Source organism: Aphis gossypii, chromosome 2 (assembly GCF_020184175.1).
Source record: "Aphis gossypii isolate Hap1 chromosome 2, ASM2018417v2, whole genome shotgun sequence".
Classification (NCBI taxonomy): domain Eukaryota; kingdom Metazoa; phylum Arthropoda; class Insecta; order Hemiptera; family Aphididae; genus Aphis; species Aphis gossypii.
The window spans coordinates 79,928,950-79,952,552 of record NC_065531.1 but is presented as its reverse complement, the minus strand read 5'-3'; the positions used below and the strand labels follow the sequence as shown (position 1 = coordinate 79,952,552).

The window sequence follows — 23,603 nt, the reverse complement described above, 5'->3', positions numbered from 1 at the left end:
ATTATGTAAAGATTTATTATACACAGGACTTTTGCTGTCAACGATAAATATATATCAATTAAAATTACATTATATTATACTTTAACGAACAACCTTTTCAACAGATTTTATATTTCTGAACTTAACAACCTACACTAAATTATAAATGTTATGCTATAGTAAATATTACCACATAAAATCAAATCATAGAGCTATTATGTTACTTTGTTTTGTAAATTGTATGTTATTTACTTAAAATAAATTTAATACAATTGGTTTATAACTTTAGATCTCGAAAGAAGCAAAAATGTATTTATTTTAAAATTGACTGTGATTAATTTTATTTTTTTGTGTGTATGTCTTATAATGGAAAAAATTCTTCAAAGATGATTTTTAATAAAAATTAATCTAGTGTATGCCTACATATAATATACTTACACATCTAATAAGTCAGGTTGAAAATTTTCAGTAATTATCAAAACGATTAGCAAAAACGAAAAAAAATTTCAGGAAAACGAAATTTTGTCTAAATTAATATTATTTTTGTTATGTTTTAAAAATGAAGAGAGATAATTTTTACACACACATTTAACAAATATAATACCATTTTTAATAGTTAGGTACTTTTTATGTTCATTATAAATAATTAAAATCCACATTATTTTTTTTCGATTAGAGTACCTATGTTAAAACCATTTAAAATAGTATTATTAAGTTATTTATATTTTTTTTTTATAGAAAATAAAATATCAAAAATACACTGTCACTATATATTTTAAGCATAATATACAAGTAAACATTTTGACAAAATTGATCGAAATCGTGGATATTTACAAGTTATTTTGTAGTATGAAATTCATGAACAATAACCATTTTAATTATGTGACCTTAAATTTGGAAAAAATTTGATACACGATTCCTCTTTAATTATTTTATTAGAATATGGAAAAGTTAAGTGTAAAATTCAAATGTATCATATAATCTCAACTGATTTTTTTAAAAAATGATTGTAAAAGCTTAACATTTTCCAATAGAACTTAAATTATAATTTTCTACTTGCCCATCTTAGTTTTAATAAAGTTATTATTAGTTTCAGTCTTAATGTATATTTCCTAAATGTTCTATGACAAAGATTAAGTCGAATATTTTTCAAAATTTAGATAACGTGTATGTGTAAATAAATCAAGTCACATAAATTTTATAACATGAGTATACAATATTGAATTCATACGTATAATTAACATTATTTCTAAACGTATTTACTTTTTTTTTGCAATTTAAAACTGCCAATCAGCTATAACTGTAGATGTAAATACAATAATAATCATTATTTTGTGAACTATGCATTTTTTTTTCTATAGAATATGCATATATGTAAAAACGCCTACCTAAATTTGTATCAAATCAAATAATATTGATTACTTATCACCATATTCGAAAGAAAAATTAGTATATAACGGGGCTGCACTATTCAAAGATTATCATTCATCAGTTGTTTGATGCAAATTGAACAGCTGTAAAATAATTCACTTATCATGAAGTTGTTAGCTATTGTCGTGGTTGGATTCATAGCCTTAGCAGGCTCAGAAGCCCGTAAGTATTGACACGAATTTAGTTAATTAATTAAATTAATTTTTATAATAAATAGTTTAATGTAACTTTGAAAACTTAATTTTTACTCAATTAATAATTACAATATAATATAATCCAACAATTAACTTACACAAATTCTTTTTTAATATATAAATAGCCTGTATATAATTTAAAACTAATACAATTCTCGTATGATACTAAATTAAAAATAGTTTATGAAGTTAAAATATTCATAATATTAAATATATATACAAAATATATTTTTTAAATTTATATGTTTATTTATTCTAGTTTCTTCTCATCATCACCACGATACACTAACAGAAACCGAACATAACAATCAAGGACATTCAAATGAACGTTATGATCAGTATAATAGCAACTATGGTACAAATCAATACCAACAACGCAATGAAGAATTGAACCATCAACGCAATACCAAACAGGAAAACTCTAACGAAAGGTTTATGGACAATCAAAACCAACAAAACAACCAAGATTATTTGAACGAGTTCAGCGAATCTAACTGGAATACTCAAACTCCTCATCGTTTAATGAACAAGAACAATCAAAACCAGCCGATTAGACAAAACAGCCAGGAGATATTCGAAAGCGAGAACCAATGGAGTAGATCACAAGTCTCTAGAAACATCAACCAACAAACCCAAGAAGAACTTAACCAACAGAAATTAAACAACAATAACCGCGCAAGTCAAAAATACGGATTTTCAGTATCTTCAGAATCAAATTCCCAAGAAGATTATGTTAAGGACCACCACAACAATGATATGTCAAACGAAATTGGACTTCAGGTCGCACAAAAAATGGTTAGATTCTTTACCATCTTTGATAAATATACTGCTCGTAACGGAACCATCCAGACCAACCAAGCTCAAGAATCACTTGCCTTAAGACAACAAGCTCTGCCAATGAATCATCAACAATACTTCAACATCGATGAGAGCAATGTCTATGGTATCAACCACGGTATCATCAAGTCCATGTATTTGAACACAGAAAGGAATTGTGTAAGTAGAAACTCGTATTTGAATTGTACTCAATTTAACTATATCAATAATAACATTTTTTACATTTTTTTTAGGTCGATTTAGATTACTTCTTCCAAAGTTTGTTAGTGAAGGCTAAATTCAACGCCAACAATGGACTTAAAAAATCATTCAATTTGAACATGATCAACACCGATATGACTGTGTCTACCGAATTAGAAAACCGCAACCGTAACTACGCCCATTCCCGCAACGAAATTACCCAACTTGCCTTCAAAAACTACGAAAACTCTTCTGAAAGCCAATCGATCAAGGAAGTGATTGAAACCAAATACGTTCAGTTGTTAAACGCAGAAATTGAAAGTCAAATGATCGACAACTCTTACCACGGTTTGGTCGGCTGTTTAAGATCTGAAATCGAATCTTCCTTCGATATGCCAATGAACAACAAACTCAACTTGGTGATGGAGAACAAAAAATCTCAACTCACTGTCACCTTAGCTAAATCACAATCATGGAATGACGATCAATCCAGAAATAAATACAACAGAAAGAGGACTGTCCAGTACGTCGCTTTCCGTCAAAACCAATCTGGAAACGGTTTCAAATTGAAAGTCAAAGTTGTATTAGCTAAACAACCCACATGGGAATCCGATGTTTTGGCCCAAAAATTAAACCAACACGTCAAGATAAATAACGTGAAATTCAGCGCTCAAAACATTGTTGCCAGTGCCGTCATGAATCGCGTACAACAGGAAAACGGTGCTTACAAATTCATCGTCGAGGAATCCAACATTAAATTGGAAGGACTCAGATACGATATTGGAAAATTCGATTTACCATACAACACTAATGAAAAATTAGCAAGGGAGATTGGACAAAATCTTCAGACAATCATGGAGAACGGCATGAGCGCTGCTCTTCGCCAACAGTTGTACCAACAACAACAAATCTGCAAACAGCGTCCAATGGATTGCAACAGCTGCAGCCGATACCCATTCAACCAACAGTAAACGAACAAATCGAATGATCGCATGTATGTGATAATTAATAATATGTGATTTCATGTTTAGTTTATTCTTTAGTAAATATTATAAAATAATTATAATAAATAGAAACCTTCTGTAGTTCTAAAAAATATTATTTTAATTTTATTTTTAAAATTGAAGTTTATTTGTACTTCCATCATAATAATTAGAAACCAAATAAATAAATTGTGTTTAATGAAATCAACTATAATATTTTAACACTGATAAACCATGTTAGGCTAGAAATATATGAGAATTTTAATATGATTATGTACATTAATCACTAGTAAAATATTTTAGTATATATGACGTGTTCAATGTTCATACTCCATAATTTGACTCATTAGTAATATTTATTATATTGCAGTAAAAATATAAACTGATTTAAAATAATTGTAAAACTAACTACCTATAATTATAAATATTTGGAAAGCATCTATTGAAATGTATATTTATTCATTGAAAAAAAAAATATATATATAATAATGCATTTGATAATAGTATATATATATTCTATTTAAACATATTATTATATATGCATTTAAATTATAAAATAAAAATCTTTAAATATAAGCAGATGAGATGATTTTTCAACTTAAATTATTTTATTGATGTTTTACGAATTGGACTTAAACGATTTTATATAATTTGAATGAAAATAATTAACTAAATTTTAGATACTATAGGTACCTGGTTGATAATTAAAAAAAGGGAAAGGTTGAGTTATTTCTTCAAAAAAAAAAAAAAAATATGTATAATGATATTGTAAAAAATGTGAATGTGAATTTATCATAAGAACAAGTTTTTTAAACAATTTAAATAAAATAGTTATCTTATGGCTTATGCATTAAAAAACAACACTAAATAATTTATAAATAAACAAGTAAACAATTGCTAGTAATTTTTATTTATGATACTATATTTTAAGTATTAATCATTTTAAGCTTACCTTGAAGTGCTTAATACATTGATGATATACCTAATATAATTATACCATAAAACATTATAGGCATTATTATCATTTGACATTAAAGGGTTATACATAACCGTAGTGCCTTCGTAGTATCAACGATAATATTATGTTTGGTCCGCATTTAATTTGTTGTTGGTCACTTGGTCACGTTTATATTATTCTGTACGAATGATTAATTTTTCTTTTCAATGTTTTTAATTCTTTATTTTTTTTCTTTATTTTGACGCGGTCTGGTTTACCTTATTTTAGTTTTCTTACCTAGTTTTTGTCTGCATTTTTTTCCCTAATAAATTATGACGTCTTATTGTAATTTATCTAAATAATTTTTAGATTGTCAAGACCTTATTTAGACGCATTTGGTTTACCTTATTTTAGTTTTCTTACCTACCTTTTGACAGTATTTTTATCGCTAATAAATGGAATAAATGGTTGACATTTTATCGTAATTTATGTAAGTAATATACCTTTAAAACCTTTTAATACCTGTCAATATCGACTCGTGTAACATGTTAAAGTATATAACATGAATAATATATCATATTATTATCGTTTAAACGATATAACAATACAATTGTTATTGATCTATAAACAATGTATCTATGCATATTCATAGCACATATTAATAATTCTTGTAATTTCATTATTGGTACAGAATAAGTCATTAGGTATAGACATTTTTATAACAATACAAATCACATAGGTACGTAGGTTCCGATCGTACAGACGCCGACAGGTAATAACGAACAAACAGTGGACGTATTATCAATGTAATAATTATTTAAAGTCATATGCAACAATTAAAATTACAAATATATGTATAATTATAAATTTCATTGTTATATATATTGTTACTTATCACAATCCATCTTTTTATCATACAGAACGGTATATAAAATCCACGGCGTGTACAATATATTTGATTAAATAACAGCAACACTTAACAAACTATTAACATCAATAATCAACAACGTAAAATATATATAAAAAAAAAAAAAAAAACAACAAAAACAAACAATAAAAAAGCGCAGGTGTTTGTGCAGTCTATTAAAACTAACTCGTTTATCTCGTCGTTTTTATTATTCGTTAACGATTATAATATAATCATATCATATAATAATAATAATTAATAATATATTAATTTAATAATTTAATTTTTAGGCGTACCTATACATAACAATACATACGGAGTTTTTTTTTCTCCGTTTAGCAAAAAACTACGTCTGAAGCTTTTTTTTGATGATATGAGTCTCAATATCCCTAACGTCATTACATATACATATATAACTGTTTATTATCATAATACATATAGGTCTACGAATATATATATATACATACATATTATATATATGTAAAATCGTCTACAAAAAACATGAACTAGCCAGACCGTTGGGTATATATTTATTATATAAATTAACAAGTATATTCGTCCCTTTTCGACTAATCGGGGTTAGGTTAACCACGGTTCAGGGGCATTTTATTTTTTCGGAAACTTCAGACCGCCAAAACTGCACGAGTGTGTCTATAAATGTTATATATATATATGCGTATACCTATAATATTATTATTGTAAAACTGTTGCTATAGCACCAACCTCCCCGCCTCTCGTCGCCAAACGACCTGCGCACGCTAATAACATAATCGCATTACACGCGTTATGTCATCATGCCGTCAGCGGGTTTTCGGTGATTCTGAACGGCCACGGCGAGCTGCGCACGCTGTCTTTGGACGCGGACTGTCTTATGGATTTTGATATCACTGAAAAAAAACGCCACGGCCGTCATTAAAGACTTACACACTCGCGGGGGAGCGATCGGTCATCCGACCGCCGTCGCCCGGCCAAAACACACGACCAGACTAAATAAATACATATTAATATATCGTACGATAAGTCGTCCGAGATTTACACCACTGTCGAGCACGCTGACGACGACGACGACGACAGAACGGTACAATAAATAATATATTATTTTACACCTTATTATCATTACGTCTATAATGTGTGATGCATGCGATTAGTATTGCGTTAGGTTAATAAATTATTGTCGGTGGCGTATACTTACGCGGACGAAGGGTGGTTTCGAATCCAGCACGAATCGAATGTGTGTGTGTGTGTGTGTGAGACGATTATTTTCGCGACTCGTCGTGTTGTATGACTTGGAGCAGAAGTAATCTGGACTTATACGGCTCGTGACCACCCTCGCCCTGTCGCCCCTTCAGAAACCCCGTATACGCCACTGAATCATCATACGTATATATACGTTATATATACGATGACGCAAAAACTACGTGTTCGAATGAAAGAAAAAAAAAATAGTCGAGTGAAATAAATCTCTTCGACCTACATGCACAACACACAGTGTATAATATTATGAAGAATTGCAAAATTATGTGTCTACACAAACTATATACTTATATATAATAAACTAAAATTACACTAAAGCACACTTCTACTATCTGTACCTTTGATCAAAAACATGTTATTCAACGATCGTCTTGCAGGGTTGGGCAATGGCCGATGAAGGGTAGTGTTGTAGTAGGGGAGTGTTTTTATATTTATCGACGGGCGTGATATTTATTGGTAGGAATAAAAATATTATGTTGTACTCATCTAGTCGATTCGGCGAGGAATTTTGTTTGTCGTCCATAAAATAGCTGACGTCCAGTTTGGTTATATTTTTATAAACCGTCTTTTATATTCTAATAAAATGATTTCAGTTTAAAAATGCCAAACAAACTTTGTTAAATTAATTCACATAGTGTGTATGCTTTAAACACCTACATAAATAAAAATTTGTCAGGTTTTAATACGGCAATTATTTAATATTTAGAAAATAAATTATTTGGTAAGTCATGTGTTTTTAAAGACTTAGATTTAGATCATATTTAACAAGCTTAATTCAATAAAATTAATTTAAATTTTTATTTGGTTTTTTTTTCAAATATAAATTGTGTTTTATTCAAACGTAATAACTGACCTTGGAAAATTATATATAATCTACATTTAAAAAATAACTAATTTTAATATTGCTATAGGTATAAAAATTAGTATGTACCTACACTAAGTTAGATTATATACAAATTATTAAATTATTAAATTATTAAAAAATATAATATATTTAAATACTAAAAATATTTATCTTCTAATAGTCACTATATTATTATATTAATTAATAAACAGTACTGATACTAAAGAAAACATTTAAAGTTTAACTTTTGAAATTTAAATTAAAAATACTCTACCTATGCCATATATACGACTGTATAATAAAATATACTAATATATAGGTATAAAAAATATAAGCACATATAAAATTATCAAACATTATCCATGCAAAATGTCATACCTAAACTATTACGATAAATAGTTATTAACCGGGATGCAAATTTAATACTTAATTTTCTGTATATAATTTACCCATGATTTCGTAGTACGTGCTTGAATAAATTTGTTTTCGATAAGTTTTGAAATATCTTCGGAAAATGTTTAACCGAATTCATTGTTTATTACAAACTCGTATCATTTTAGGTGAACCTATACGGCAATGTTTTGTCGGGATCATTATTTCTTATCCGAATTACCATTAACACCTAAGTTTATAATAAAATTCTATAAATGTTTTAAATACAATTGTCTTTTAAAAAAAATACATTTTAATGCTAAACAGCTTATATTTTCATGAAAATAATAAAATAAATAGATAGAAAAACAGAAATGCATAAATATTTTTTACTAATTATACGTTTGATAATTGATTAAAAAGAAAAGAAACATTAATTTTTATATTGATATATTATTAATTGTTATGTATGAAAAAAAAACAAGTCACTAGGAAGGAACTAATAAATTAAATTAAGCTATTCAAGCATATATTTTTTTTAATTTCATTTTTGTATACATTATACATTGTGCACCGACGTACAATAAATAGGTATCTTAATAATTGTCTACATATATAATGATTAATTAAGGTCTCAAATAAAAACTATAAAACGTATTTAAAATTTAGATTATTAATTTCGTTAAATTATAGTGATAATTATATTAGAACGCATTTTAATATGATTATCGTGTTTGCATTACTTATTCCTGATCGATAAATAATACATGCCGAAGATGGGCGATTATTACAATCGAGGAAGTTTCCATTAAACAATTTACGCTAGATTGAATCATAGTGATGATAATAATATGTGATATAATATATATTTCATAAATATGTAGATAACTTTAAGACACTTAATTTAAATTAAGATTATGATTGATACTATATGAAAATATTTATCAAAGTTCTATAGGTACGATTAATGATTACAAATAATGTCAAATCTTAAAAAAATAAATAGTAAATTGCAATACAAAATTACAAGATTATAAAATATGCATTATACAATAATATATAGGCATAGGTTTTTTTTTTAACAAAACATTTAACTTTATTAGATATATATTTCTACGAATTTATTTGTTTTTCAAATTTATTACTATTCAAAGGCTCGTTTAAAATTAAAAAAATAGACACGGTAACATTTATCTTTCAGTTTCATACCTATATTATCTTACATTCTTAATTGATATGATTTTAGGTATAAAATTAAACTTTTTTTTCTTTTAATGATCAAGTATTACTTAGATCTAAATATTAAACGTCTAAATGTTTTCAATGATTTAAAATTGAGGACCAATAATAATATTTAACTGTTATAGTTTGCAGAACTGATTTAAAGGAAATTATCAAACTGCTATATGAACGATTGTAAAGTATAATATTATTATAAAATTTATCAATTTGAATAGTAGACAAAGTTATATGTATACCACTAAGAATATAAAACGGTTAATTTCAATTTTGATTTCTCTGGTGTATTAGTAACGCGTTAAGTGCGCTTGGACGATTTTGATAACTGAAATGATAACTTTAAACATATACATAGCACTTGAGGGCAAATTGCTTTTATATAGATGAACTAATATTATGTACAAGTTACAGCAGTTTGACTTAAATTGGTTATCATAAATAATTGTAATTTATCGAAGCACTGCGAAGTAACTGCGTAATGACTGTAGTAGATTTGAAGCAATCGATCTGAACAAATCCTCATAAAAAAAAGTTTTTGTACCTATATTATATATAACCTAAAGCCACCTTCCTCAAAAACCAAAAAAAAAAAAAAAAAACACTGCTTATTCAGTTGTGTCAATGTCAGTAAAAAATGATTTATAGTTATTAATGATTTCTTATACACGCATACATAAATAATTAAATCTACATAAGTGTGTGTAATGATATTATTATAAAAATAACAGTATTGGTTATATTATAATTACACGTGTTTAAAACAAATAGCATTGCAATTTTAGTTGTGTGAATAGCATAGAATATATAATATGCGTAAGGCTGGACGCTAATTAAAAATTTATTTTTTTTCCAATAATATTTCGTGATATTATGAGTTAATTTCGAAGGAATATATTACCTTGGCCATGTAACTTTGTTTTTAAATTTATTTAATTGGTCGTGTCAACAATAATCTTTTTAAAATGTTCGAGTAATTTTTTAATACCTGTTATTATAGAGGAAACTTTTTTTTAAGGCGGACGGTATCGGTAAAAAGTTTATATTTTAATAATTTATTTTTCGTCGTAACAGTATTATATTCGAACTCTAACAAATCAAAAATTATCAAAATATAAAATTCTATAAAACATTATTTTAGATTACAACATATTATTGAAAATATAATACGTATGTTTTATTCTGAAAAGTTTATTCACAAGTTTACAACAATGACCAAGCAGTCGAGAAAATTTAATACACATAAAACAATAGGCATAAATATAATTGTAATTTTTATTTGAAATGCAAAACAATTATGGCGTTCTCGAGTGAAAAACTTTAACACGTCGGAAAAAAATGCCGTCTCATCTTAAACTCCTCAAATGCCCAGCCTCACGATTATTATTCTGACAAAACTGTTTTGAAAAAAAAATTATAATAAAAAACAATAATAAGAAAGTGAGTGAAGTTCATAAATAGAAAATCGTGAGAGAAAGAGATACAGAGAGCGCGAAGAGAGAGAGAAGGCAAGAGAGTACATATTATTATATTTATATCATAAGACAGTGTTTAAGGCGAAAGTATAAGCAAGACATCATTATAAAATATAACAATATTATGGAAACGTTGAAAAACCGTTTTCTTCCGACACAAGCATTTTATATTATGACACTTACGTGTTACAAATTTTGTTTTTCGAAGCTGATATACTTTTAGTCGATCAATTTGCCCGGTAGGTAGGAGGGTGTATTCGATGTGTGATGTGTATGCGTGTGTCTGTAGATGTGTGTGTTTGTGTGGGTGTGTGGGTGTGTGTGCGTGCGCTAACTATTCGTGCATCCGTGCGCTAAATGCATTAGCTAGTACATTTTTACCTTCAGCCGATCTGGATACGGTCAACGGTGGCCGGCCGAGTCTCACAGCTGTGGCGACCATCCGTTGACGCCACCACCCACCGCACACAACATGTACGGGACAAAAAAAAAAACATGAAAATAAATAAAAAATATGATTACATAGGTTAAGTTAGTAAAATTATTATCAGTAGTATATTATAACGCTGTATAAGATATATAAATATATATATATATATATTCATATACAACGATACACAGCACATACGGCGATCCTTTTAACGGCAGATTTAATATCGATCACTTTAAGAATCGTTTGACACATTTTTCTTTTCGGAAAACGTTGTAAAAACGTAAAACGTCACCCTCGAGCGTGTCGGCGAAACCACCGGTGTCGAGTCAAATATAATATATAAAAGTATGTGTGCAATTGATTATTATAGATTATGTATAGTGTATACTAGAAATACATTGCCATTATGAAATTGATAATGTTTTTAAAGTTATGAAAATAGCTTTGATAAAAAAATTTTCTTTACAATACGGTGTAGAAATCAGAAAATTGAACGGTTTTTTTGTTTTGCCTATTTTAAGTGTTTTTAGAAAACTATTTTGCTTTCACGATTATAAAATCAAAAATATATAGGTCACCGATTAAAAATTAAAATCAATCGATATTGTAGTTGTGATTTCGCCGACAAACACGAGGGTGGAAGTTATAAGGCAGTTAGTTTATACTTTTACGATAAAATTGCATTGTGTCTTTGACATTCCAATAACAAATCGGTTAAAAGAAGCACCGCGTACCTAAATATGTATATAATATTTTATGATATTAGTATAATATACTTAATATTAATAATATATAATATTTCGTTATCATAATAACAAATACAAAAAAAAAAAAAAAAAACATAGATGCACAAACATATTTAACAATAATATAATATAATGAATGTGTTAAATTAAAAAAACATGATTATTAATATAATATTATAAAATCGTGCAATAAATGATGGCTTCGTACGCTTATAGTATAAGTCACACACACATCACGAAGAATTATTTTGTTGTAGATACATCATTATATAGGTCAAATCGCACGTCGTATAGCGTTTAATAATAATTTTGTAACAACAATCGTCCAGCCATGATATGACTGGTGTGAGTTAGACTAAAATGACGGCGAATTCGGCTGTATAATATACCTTATACCTATACATGGGTAATAACGCGTACAAGGCAGCCGTCGTTGGACGGACAAACTGCGGTATAGTAAACACGGTTTCGCGGTAACGATCAATTACATACGTCTCGACACGACATTATTATAAGACTGTTATATTTAAGACGTATATCATACCATCGTGTGCAAGTGTGCGAACTCGCACGTGTGAGTATTATAATAATATATTGTGTACAATATTTTAAACGTAGGCGATATTATTGTAATACAATCACACTCGTCCGAGATTTCGGCTCGAAAAAATGGCTATATTTTTTTTATTTTACTCACGGCAATATAACACGATTATGTATTATTATAATACGTTTAAACGATTTTTCTCGTTCGCGTGCGCACAAAATTAATAGTCAGGTAGATATATACTACATTATTATACAATATGGTGTACGAGCATGATACACGTATCGACGTGTCGTGTATATATATATAAATATTAAATATAAATATATATATACGTACACTACGAGAAAATTGCGTGGTGAAATGTGTGCAAAACGTATGTACGTGTAGGTACATTACAATAGACGTCGACCCGGCGCAGGCAGCAGACTATATTATTATATTGTTCATTATATTATATTATAATAAACACGCGCAGATTACGGGAAGGACATCGATTTGAGTACGATCCGATGCAATTTCGTCTATAGACGTGCTCAAACGAGGAATAAAGGTGTGAAAAGGTCGTGTTATTATTATCGACGGTGTTGATGGTTGAAATTGAAAACACAAATTGACGTTAAAAAATCTAAAAACCTATCGTAAAAATAATATGTTATCAGCGAGAGCGGTTGAATTGAATTGAATTCCGCGAAGAAAAACACGCACTTCTAGAGCAGACAAATATATTTTTATTCTGAGAATATATTATTATCTGTGTAATATTATACATGTCGGAGGTATTGCGTTTTTTTTATTTTATATTAGCAATAGTTTTATAAACCGATAATATTTCTGCAGTTTTACGGAATCGGGTACCCAATAAAGAAATAAAAATAAACATGCATAATCCTGTAGGTATATTGAATTAATTAATTATTACGAAAACGTTTTCTCAGTTTTCCTGTATCGGATATTTTATTATTGTAACGAAAAATTATAAGTGAAGAAATTTGTCCTTGCGTTTGCAGGATAAATGTGAAATTAGGACGTTTTATCGACGCCGATGAAATTTATAGAGCCACATTAATTATGACTATACACTACTTAGGTGGGTGTACCCATTGAATCCGTTTATAATAAGTACCTCCGTACTTAAAATATCGAATTCAATGTCGACGTGGTCTTCATAATGCAATATGCTATTAGCAAAGGTGCAAAGTCTACGCGCTAACATGTATTCATACTCGTGACACCGTCGTACACACTAATAGGTGTAATACGTTATCCGTGTCTAACGAATAACCTTCTAAAATTAGCCATTCGTGTTGGAAGCTGATCAATAATCTACCTATTGATGTTAATGCAATGAATAAATATTACGTATACATAACAATAATTAATATCAAAAAGCATATTATCTATTTATATAAAAATTGCAAAAAAAAAAAAAACAATTTAATTGCAAACTATATATTATATATGTATAATGTATGTATTAATTGCGTGTTGTAGATTATGATAATTTCTTCCGGACTGGTCGGCGGCACTTGCAATGAAATGTATTTGACATAACGTCTGAATGTTACCGTTTTGTTGTAGTGTACCTATTATTTATTAATACTACAGTAATTGTTAACGAATTTTCAACTGTTCTCTCCGTTTTTTTTTTTTTTAACTTGATTTTTTAAACGAGTTGATTCATATTATTGACTAAAGTTCATTTATACAACAAAAAAGAAAAAAAAATTTATATAACTCTTTTTACACATAAAAAGTATAGGAGGGTAACGTTTCGAATTGAAATTAGAGTACATTTCACAAGAGACATATATGTAAGTTCTAAAATGAAAACTCTTGTTTTAATTAAATCTTTGTTATTTTCGTATGATAACATTATAATATAATTGCTTAACAGTCATACTAACTTTTCACTTGGCAAGTTTCAATACAAAGTTCTTTTTATCTATTCATCTTAGATGTAATCTATATATATGTATATGCATTTAGTTTGACTTTAGTTTGAGAAATATGGTGCTTTCCGTCTACTGGTTTAAACAAAATCCAGTGATATTTATTCTTGCCGATGTAATTTAACAATATATATATAAAATCACATAAATAAGTAATTCAATATTAACACATTGATATTAGTTCAGTCTAAAACCGTACGTTCACTGCAGTTGTAGACGTTTACTCGTGTGTAAAAATCATAACATTTGAATAGCTGATTGACGTCTCTTATCAAAGACAAGTTATCTGACACAGTCAATACGCACCAGTCACACATAACAATATCAACACAATAAAGTTATATAATTTCACTGTATTTTGATTTATTCACTTAAACGCACATTTATATGTATTATTTTTTATTTTTTAAAAATATCATTACCTACTTAATCAATTGTACATATAATATGTCATTGAGGCATATTATAATGTCGACTGTTTTATTACAATTTAAAATACAAATATTATAATATAAAATCATGGATCTATCATTCATTTTAAACCGAGATGCCTATTACAGCCTTTGATCATAACAAAGATTCGAATTTATCTTTACGTATATCGTCTATAAATTATAAAATTATTATATTTTAATTTATATAATAATTATTAGTTTTTTTTTTGTTAATATATAAGAGAAGAAATAGTTAATTTTGATTTGTTTGTAATAAAACCGTTCGTAAAAACAATATTTTTAAAATACAAAAACAAACATATAATGTAACACACCTATTACAGTCAAATAAATATTCCTATATATACATGATGGTTTATATAATAAATCTATAATGTCGAATGTGTAATACTGTAGCAAATGATCACTACTTGAATATTATATAAATATTATGTATAATATAAAATGAACAGTATATAATATTAGTACCTATAAAAAGTACAAAGGCGACAAATCACGAGCGATTCAGGTCAAATCGGATTTATATTAGAATTGTTTAGTAACGTTGAGTGCACACCGTATCTAGTTTATAGGTAGTGTAATACACACCCGCACGGCGTATGCCAGATATATTATACCTATGCGTATTTTGATAACAACTAAATTTTTTTTTTTTTTTTTACGATCGTCTAAACGTTTTGTGTATTATTGCGATTGATAACTCCGAACCGCTCGTAATTAAATTTTACAAAATATGTATACATGTAGTGCACACAAATTAAACGCAACAAATATATTGATATGAAATTATGCGTGTGTCGTATAAATATTTGCAATGTACCAATGTTATATGTGACGACGACGATTTATCATTTAATTCTTAAGTACTATTATGTGGTGGACATACTGTTATGGAGCGGCGTACACGCAGGAGGACTTATCTCAACATTATTATTAGTGGATTTAATTTGAATTTTATGAACGCATAAACGTTTTTTTTTTTTTTTTTTGACAACGGTCGACTATTGTTGTTCGTTTGTCGAGTTCTTATATTATTCGACAGACGAAGAAAATTAAAATAAAACTCGCGTACGCCGCCGTTTTGCGGACTGCGCCACAACAAAATACCTATATAGGTATATAATATGGCTCGTCAACATTGTGTCGTGATTCACATCGTACACGAACGAACGAAACTTTTACTCGATGACCTATTTAATATTATATTGTAGTATAGAAGCAGTTGAACGGAAATATAAAATATACTCACAGAGTGTACAACAACAAGAAAATCATCTAACAAGATTTTTATTAATTTCAATACAAATCCGCGATCGCACTAATTGTTTCGTTTGTTGACAAAATTGAATGAGGGAGCCCAAAAAAAAAAAAAAAACGTATATACGCCTATAAAGACCCCAACCATTTATAAATTGCCATCATATATACATATATATATCTATATAAATATATATATATATGTATATATTGTTAATGTATGTATTAATAATGAAAAAAAAAAACAATAACGACACATTGTGACTAAATAATGATTAACGTACAAATGTGTGAATTTAATATTATTATATGACTACAAATTTGTGGCTTAGGTAGTTCTCCAATATTATTATTATTATACGTAGGTGTACTGCTTTTGTTATTAATAATTAAAAAACAAAAAAATTATTGTATTTTTCAGTATAAACGTCGAAGCATTAGACAAATAGGAAAACTTCCGCTTATTTTACTGTGCACGAAGACTGGTTTGGCTTACCGTAACCGAGTCCTTGCAAGAAAAGCCGCAACGCTTCACACATTTTTTGTGGTACCTCTTCCAGCACCATGCTACAGTCGGATATCTAAAAAAAAAAAAAAAAAACCGATGACATTAGTACTTAGTAACAACAGAATCGTAGTCGACTCCATGTCGAGACGTATATTTTCAAAATCGACATGTGACAGTTTTCATTCGTTTCGTCGAACGGATCATGATTTTGAAACCGAACTCCGTTTTTCCACTAGAATATTTGGTGTATACATTTATGATCGACGTTTATAATACACCACGGGCCGGAAATAAATAAAATTTAAATAAAATTTTAAATCACTTTTTAAAACGGTCATAGGTTTTTGAATATACACATCGTATTTTAATGAAATTACGAGACTTTAGACGAATACGGTTTTCGAACGTATGTCATAGAAACGACGAAGGTATCACACACTTATAATCATATTTTAACATTAATTGCCACATAATAATGATAATATGTGCAATGACTGCGCACTGCACGCGTTGTTACATTTAATCATATCCGAAATTAAACAATGAAAAATGTCAACTACTCATAGATATTGCACGTATTAAAGATTGGACATTTACGCTGTAAGTACGCCTTAAATTCACGTCACACATATGAGTATTTATATTATATAAGCATAAAATAAATTTTTTCTCTTTTGTATTTCTATATAGTGTTTATTCTACATTTTTTATGTCAGTACAACAATAATCATCTAGGTTAGTATCTTTTTTTTTTTTATTAATTCGATTTTATTTTATTTCTATTGAATTTAATCAAACGTTTTTATTTTACTTATTTAAATATGCATGTTTTGGTTTACTTACTACTATTTGTGCAAGTGTTAAACGTGCTTGTTACTTCAAAACACATAAAACATAAAGGTAAATAAATTTGAATTATCTTATTCATTATAACCGAGACGTAAAAAGTATCATCTTATTAATAAATATTTAACCTAAGTAATTTCATAATAGTCTAACTTTCTACAGTTGTTTTAGGACTGCAATATTATAACAATTTCATTACTAAATCAGATTCATTATACAGTTATCGTGATATTCTAAATAACTTTAAGAGCTTTAAATGTATTCAAAGTTGTTTACACTATAATATTTAACTTATATTTTTTGTCAATATACTAACAAGTCTCATACTATGTGTACAAACAGATAAAAAATTAGATTATTATACCTACAGTCCTAAAAATTTTTTGAGAGGATCTTTGTGTGTTAAGGTTATAAGCGATTGCCTTGACTTAATTACCATGAATATAGAATAGGTATTTATAATATTTAACTATACAAATAAATTTGAAATAGTTTTTTGTCTATTATGTTTAATAGATATACTCATCTGATTTAATCCAGTCAAAAATCAATCCATTAGCTTGAGGGTTATGTAATTCATACTTTCGTAGTATATATAAATTTTTACGTCTATACGTAATATATTTTAAATAAACTATAGTTACATGCGTTTTCTGTTCTATTGTGTCATGTTTGTTGCACAGCAATATAATTTAATTGATTATGTAACGAGAAACTTATAGTATGAATGTGAAAAAGATTTTGATATACTTAAAGCTGTAGTAGTTACTTCTATATGGTAATCAAAGTCAGTTAAAACCCGTGTTACTAATAATCATTTTAATAATAATAATAAAAAAAAATCAATCGTAATAATAACAATACTTAATTAATAGTTATTTTACGCGTTACGTGTTATGTAATGCAATTTTCGTAGTTTTACATATTGCACAAATAATATTTTAGTATAGAAGCCATCAAAAGTGCACGATAAATTTTAAGGCCAAGTCATCCATTTGAATAAATATAAATGCGTCGTCTAACAATTACACGTTAAACATTAATTTAGTGACCCCTTATTGTTATCTTTTCGATTTGCATATACCTAAATATAATAATATAACCTAGGTGAAAATTGTACACAACCACGTGTATCTGGAATCCGTTTTATATAATAAAATATATTATGTATACAATATTGTTTTCGTCACACCTATGTGATTTCTCAAGAGCGATAAATGACGGTTAATTAACGAAAACCATAGATATAATATTGAACATTTCGCGTTTTCGCGTACACGGATGTTTAGTCGTTTTATTCGTTCTTAAACTTTCGGACAGGTTTCCTTCCACTGGTTATGACCAGTGACTAGATTTTATAATTACTTATTAATGTTAGTATAGCCACGTGTATTTTACCAAAACGCTTTTTCATATCACTTTTTAATTCCTTTACATGACAAAAATAATTAAGCAATTATGAAAGTGTATTTTTATTTCCATGTGTTGTGTCAAGTGGTAAATGTGTTGGCGTCCACGAGTTCGAACAATAAAGGTAGCAATCATGCTGTTAAGTAATGCCGTTTAAAATGTACACGAATGCATATTTATCGTACTTTATATATTGTATTCATTAGGAAGTTTAGGAAGTTGCGTACAAAATGTTGAACACATAGAAACGTCATTCATCAAGGACTTATGTAAATCGAATCCCGATTTGGAAGAATTTATGATTGCAGCCGACATTTTGATAAGATCCGATTGTGCTTTGATCGATTCGTGTAGAAGAGTGGTCGAGCAACCTCATGATGACCATGACGAAGTAGACTTCATAGTAGTTGGCGGAGGAGTTTCTGGTAAGTTAGTCTTGTTCGAAAAAAACTTAATATAACAAGTAGTACGCGTAAGATAAATAATAGCAGCTTTATTTTGGGTAGATAACCGAAAAATCTGATTTGTTATTTTTAATTTATAATGCTTTTAACAAAGCCTTGTTATATTTTTTCATACAAATAAACATTTTTATCCTGTTCTTCTATTCATTAAAATTTAAAACAGTATAATACTATAATCTACTTAGGATTTTTAAATAACAACTTTAATTTTTTTAATTTTTAATTCTCATTTAGATATTTTTTGTAAACATTTTAACATTTTGACATTTTTTGAGCCACAAATCTGATATCTAATGTTTAATATTTTTAGAATAAATCCTAATATCTGGAGGAATTGAGAAGAGTATAATATCTTAATAATTTGAAGATTATCTTTTTGACCCAATCTATACTTATAATTCTAATATAATTATTAGATGATTAGTCCTGCAGTACTAGATTATGCACTTAAAAATTGTTGACAAAAAATTATTTTCGGCATTTTAATATTAATATCAAAGTTTAACATTTTAAAATTAATACCGTTTTAATAAACAAAGGGTGCAATACGAACAGAATAATAAATTATGAAATACCCACAATATAGTTCGTTTGTTCAAGTAAAAACAAATTTAATGATCGAAATTTCGAAACTAAAAACCCCTTTAGCTGTATACATTAAGTACTTAATTAGTACATTATAAGCTTTGCATACTAAAAATTATTAGCATATTGTTTACAAATAAAAATTTTTACCGGAGATTTTCATTTTCTCAATAAAATATGTGTGCAGTGTAAGATTTCCAAAAATACTCAACCTATAAAAATGTTACTTTACTGTACACTACGTTAACAGTTATCGTTATTTAGAGTAATTAACTCTAAACTATTTAGAATAATGATTTTAATACTATATGTGGGTCAATTAAAAAAAAAAAAACCAATGATCATTAAGAATAATAATCATAATGTACGTTTTAAGGTCCCGTAGTGGCAGGAAGACTGTCGGAAAATCCTAACTGGACGGTGACCCTATTGGAATCCGGTCCAGAACAACCGGCAGCAACCGATATACCTGCTTTGCTGAGTTCAGCGATCGCCACGAAGTATGATTGGCAGTATAATACGACGCCGCAAAAAAACGCTTGTTTGGCATACGGAGGAGTGTGTGGTTGGCCCCGTGGAAAAGTGTTGGGTGGAACAGCTGTACTGTCCGGTAAATATACTTCTAAGTTCACGATGAAGACGACAATAATTATTTAAAAAACAAAATATGATACGGGTTGAGAGTGTTGATCCTATTCATAAGTAGCAACCTAACTTACACGAGCTACAATTATTAATGTCAGTATTTTAGAAGGAAATTTCAGACTTTTGAAAATTTAAAAGATAAAATGTTTTCTAAAATATATATATATATCATACGCATAGATCATACAGTACTATTGTATGCCATTATGTTACATAAATTATTTTCAAACTTAGGAAATTTGTATACAACTTTTTTACGAGTTAAGGGTGTAAGTTCACATTTCGGAAAATGAATTCCCAGTACAATTATCGGTCAGTTGCATTTTTGACTCGTAAAACACAATCATAAATGAAAATTTATGATGATTGAATAGTATGTATAGTAGTATTATGTTATTTCAAAGTATCTCGAAGTAGTTTTCTTCGCATGTTTAAGGTTCGATGTACTCGAGAGGGCACCGGGATGTCTACGACGGTTGGCTGAGGGACGGCAACGTCGGGTGGGGATACGATGACGTGTTGCCGTTTTTCAAGATGTCTGAGAACAACAAGGATTACCACACGGAACACCACGGAAATCGGGGCCCGATCTCGGTGCAAAAACCCACCGAAATCTTGCCGATCACAAGGACTCTGATGGAGGCCGCGCAAGAATTGGGGTACGAAGAGATCGACATGAGCGATCCGGAACCTATGGGCTTCTCGATCGCTCAGCTGATGATGAGCAGCGCCAAGACGCGGGTGACGACGCCTACGGCGTACTTGCGGCCACACCTACGGACCCGCAGCAACCTGCGCGTCCGGACAAACAGCCACGTGACCCGACTGCTGGTGGCCGCGGACCGGCGGTCGGTATACGGCGTCGAGTACGTGGACGGCTCGAACAGGACCCGGAGGCTGACGGCCCGGAAGGAAGTGATCCTGTGCGCGGGCGTCATCGGGTCCGCGCACCTGCTCATGCTTTCCGGCATCGGGCCGGCCGAGGACCTGCGGCCCCTGGGCGTGCCGGTGGTGCAGGACCTGCGCGTCGGCCACAACCTGCAGCACCACGTGGCCAGCAAGCTGACGTTTCAGCTGAACGTCACCAACGACCGACTGCTGTCGTTCGACGCCATTGGCCAGTACATGAAGCACAGGTCCGGGCCGCTGTCCACGACCGGCGGCCTGCAGACGTCCGCGTTCCTGCGGTCGGACAGGGCTGGACCCGCGGAACCGGCCGACGTGCAACTGTTCTTCGACGGTTACTCGCCGAACTGCGCTTACGCCCTACCGGTGTACGGCGGCCAGTGCGCCGCGGCCACGGCCCCGGTAGTGATGAACGTCCGGCCGGTGAACATCCGGCCGCTGAGCCGGGGCTCCATCCGGTTGGCGAGCGCCGACCCGTTCGTCCGGCCGCGCATCGATCCCAACTACCTGGCCGCCGAGGCGGACGTGGACGTGCTGGTGTGGGGACTGCGGCTGGCCAACGACCTGGTGACGCGCACCAAGGCGCTGCAGAGGTTGGGCGCCACCGTCGACCGGAACCCGTCGATCAGTGCAGCCGGCACGCGTTCGGAACCGACCCGTACTGGAAGTGTCTGGTCCGGTACCACACTCGCGGCGAGAACCATCACGCGGGCACGTGCAAGATGGGCCCGGCTTCCGACCCGACCGCAGTCGTCGACCTCGAGCTGCGAGTGCACCGAGTCCGAGGAGTCCGCGTGGCCGACTCGTCCGTGTTCCCGACCCAGCCCAACTGCAATCCCATCGCGCCCGTCATCATGGTGGCCGAGAGGGCCGCGCATTTTATCAAGAACACGTGGCACTGACGCGCGATTCCAGACGACGGTTAGGTCACGTGTGCGGTACCGCGGTATACGCGGTATGCGCGGTTATACGAATTCAAAATATATCGTTTGTCGAGCTTCAAAAAATAATTTCAGACTCTTGCAGTATACACATCAAAAGGCCGTTTCTATTACTGTTATTGGCGGCGTACCTACCGTTTAATATTCATTTCCGCGTTGTAACATACTATTTTTATTATTATTATTCTTTCATGTTTTGATGTGTAACGTCGTATCGTAATGTTATGCAATGTTATTAAATCACTTAGAGTAAGTACTATTGTTAAATTGTTACTAAGTATTAAAATATAAATAAATACCAACGCAATATAATCTTTATATTATAATATATATGAAAGTTGACTACTCTGTTTAAAATATACTTTGGCCATAACTCCAATGCGCGGTGTATTATTTATTTCTCATACGGTTTACCTCGTCTGAGTTTTTGTACAGAGAAGTATTTATACACTCAGTTACCAAGAATTATGAACTTTTATTTTTTTTTTTTTTTGAATACTTAGATATTTTCGAGCTTTTTTCTAAGTATGATTGCAACCACCACATTTATCGCGCACAAATAACCTAACCCGCAGTAACCTACATAATCGTAAACTACACCACAAAGTTTACTTTCGTCTCAAATGAAATACTCCGGTTATTACTGACAAGAAGGATATTTGATAGTTTAAAGTATCGTTGTAATCCCGAAGGGAAGAAAATCCAAATTCTCGTTACCATTATAACTCGAGTTACAACGTCCATTGACAGGCTATTGTAGTCCAAAAGTAAAATCTATCAGCATACGCAATTTATTATAATTTTTTCTTTTTTTTTTTTTTTTTGAAAACGATTGTACAACAAATAAAAAATACTAGCACCTATCTAGAACGGAAACGGAGGAAAAAACCAGAACAATGGTGTGGATTTCAAATCGATATTGGTTTTTCTCGAGTATTGAACAATATCGTTGTTCTGGTGATACATAATAAACAGCCTTAAGTTGGTTTAAAAACAAAATTGCTTGATCTAAAGTTTAGAAATCGCGAATTGGGAACGTCATCAGTCAATATGATACAAACAATAACTCAATGTTTCCCCTGAAAATATTATATTATATATCTTTGAATAAAAATGCATGTCGATATTGTCGTCAACAATAATATTTTTTGGTATCCAATATAAACGATTAAATGAATAATATAAAATATATGTGTTTAAGTTATGAGTCACAATAATACTATTATTATTAAAAAAAAACGTACTTAATAAAATAATATTAGCGAAATACATACACTAC

The 23,603-nt window shown here is 30.4% G+C and overlaps 2 protein-coding genes and 1 pseudogene across 9 annotated transcripts in view; 2 read left to right on the top strand and 1 right to left on the bottom strand.

Moving 5' to 3' along the window:
• The first annotated feature begins 1,478 nt into the window (after positions 1 to 1,478).
• LOC114131801 (homeobox protein 2-like) lies at positions 1,479 to 3,715 on the top strand (annotated as a pseudogene).
• Positions 3,716 to 5,377: 1,662 nt separating this feature from the next.
• LOC114123037 (protein NDRG3) overlaps positions 5,378 to 23,603 on the bottom strand; it is a 64,929-nt gene continuing 46,703 nt past the window's right edge. For 5 of the 8 annotated variants that reach the window (XM_050200003.1, XM_050200005.1, XM_050200004.1 and 2 more), the window contains 3 exons: positions 16,516 to 16,600; positions 11,011 to 11,058; positions 5,378 to 6,335 (listed from right to left, as the gene is read on the bottom strand). In XM_050200003.1, coding sequence (XP_050055960.1) covers positions 6,241 to 6,335; positions 11,011 to 11,058; positions 16,516 to 16,600 — 228 coding nt within the window. In that variant the 3' untranslated portion in view covers positions 5,378 to 6,240. Of the gene's footprint in view, positions 6,336 to 7,995; positions 8,169 to 10,812; positions 11,059 to 16,515; positions 16,601 to 23,603 lie in introns of all 8 variants that reach the window. The other 3 variants (XR_007603853.1, XR_007603852.1, XM_050200001.1) reach the window with 3 other exon arrangements.
• On the top strand, positions 17,144 to 22,406 carry LOC126549738 (glucose dehydrogenase [FAD, quinone]-like). The gene is given in 6 exon segments (XM_050199999.1): positions 17,144 to 17,427; positions 18,869 to 18,907; positions 18,990 to 19,208; positions 20,209 to 20,442; positions 20,914 to 21,998; positions 22,001 to 22,406. Coding segments are annotated over 6 exon segments (1,941 nt in total). The 5' UTR covers positions 17,144 to 17,348; the 3' UTR covers positions 22,286 to 22,406.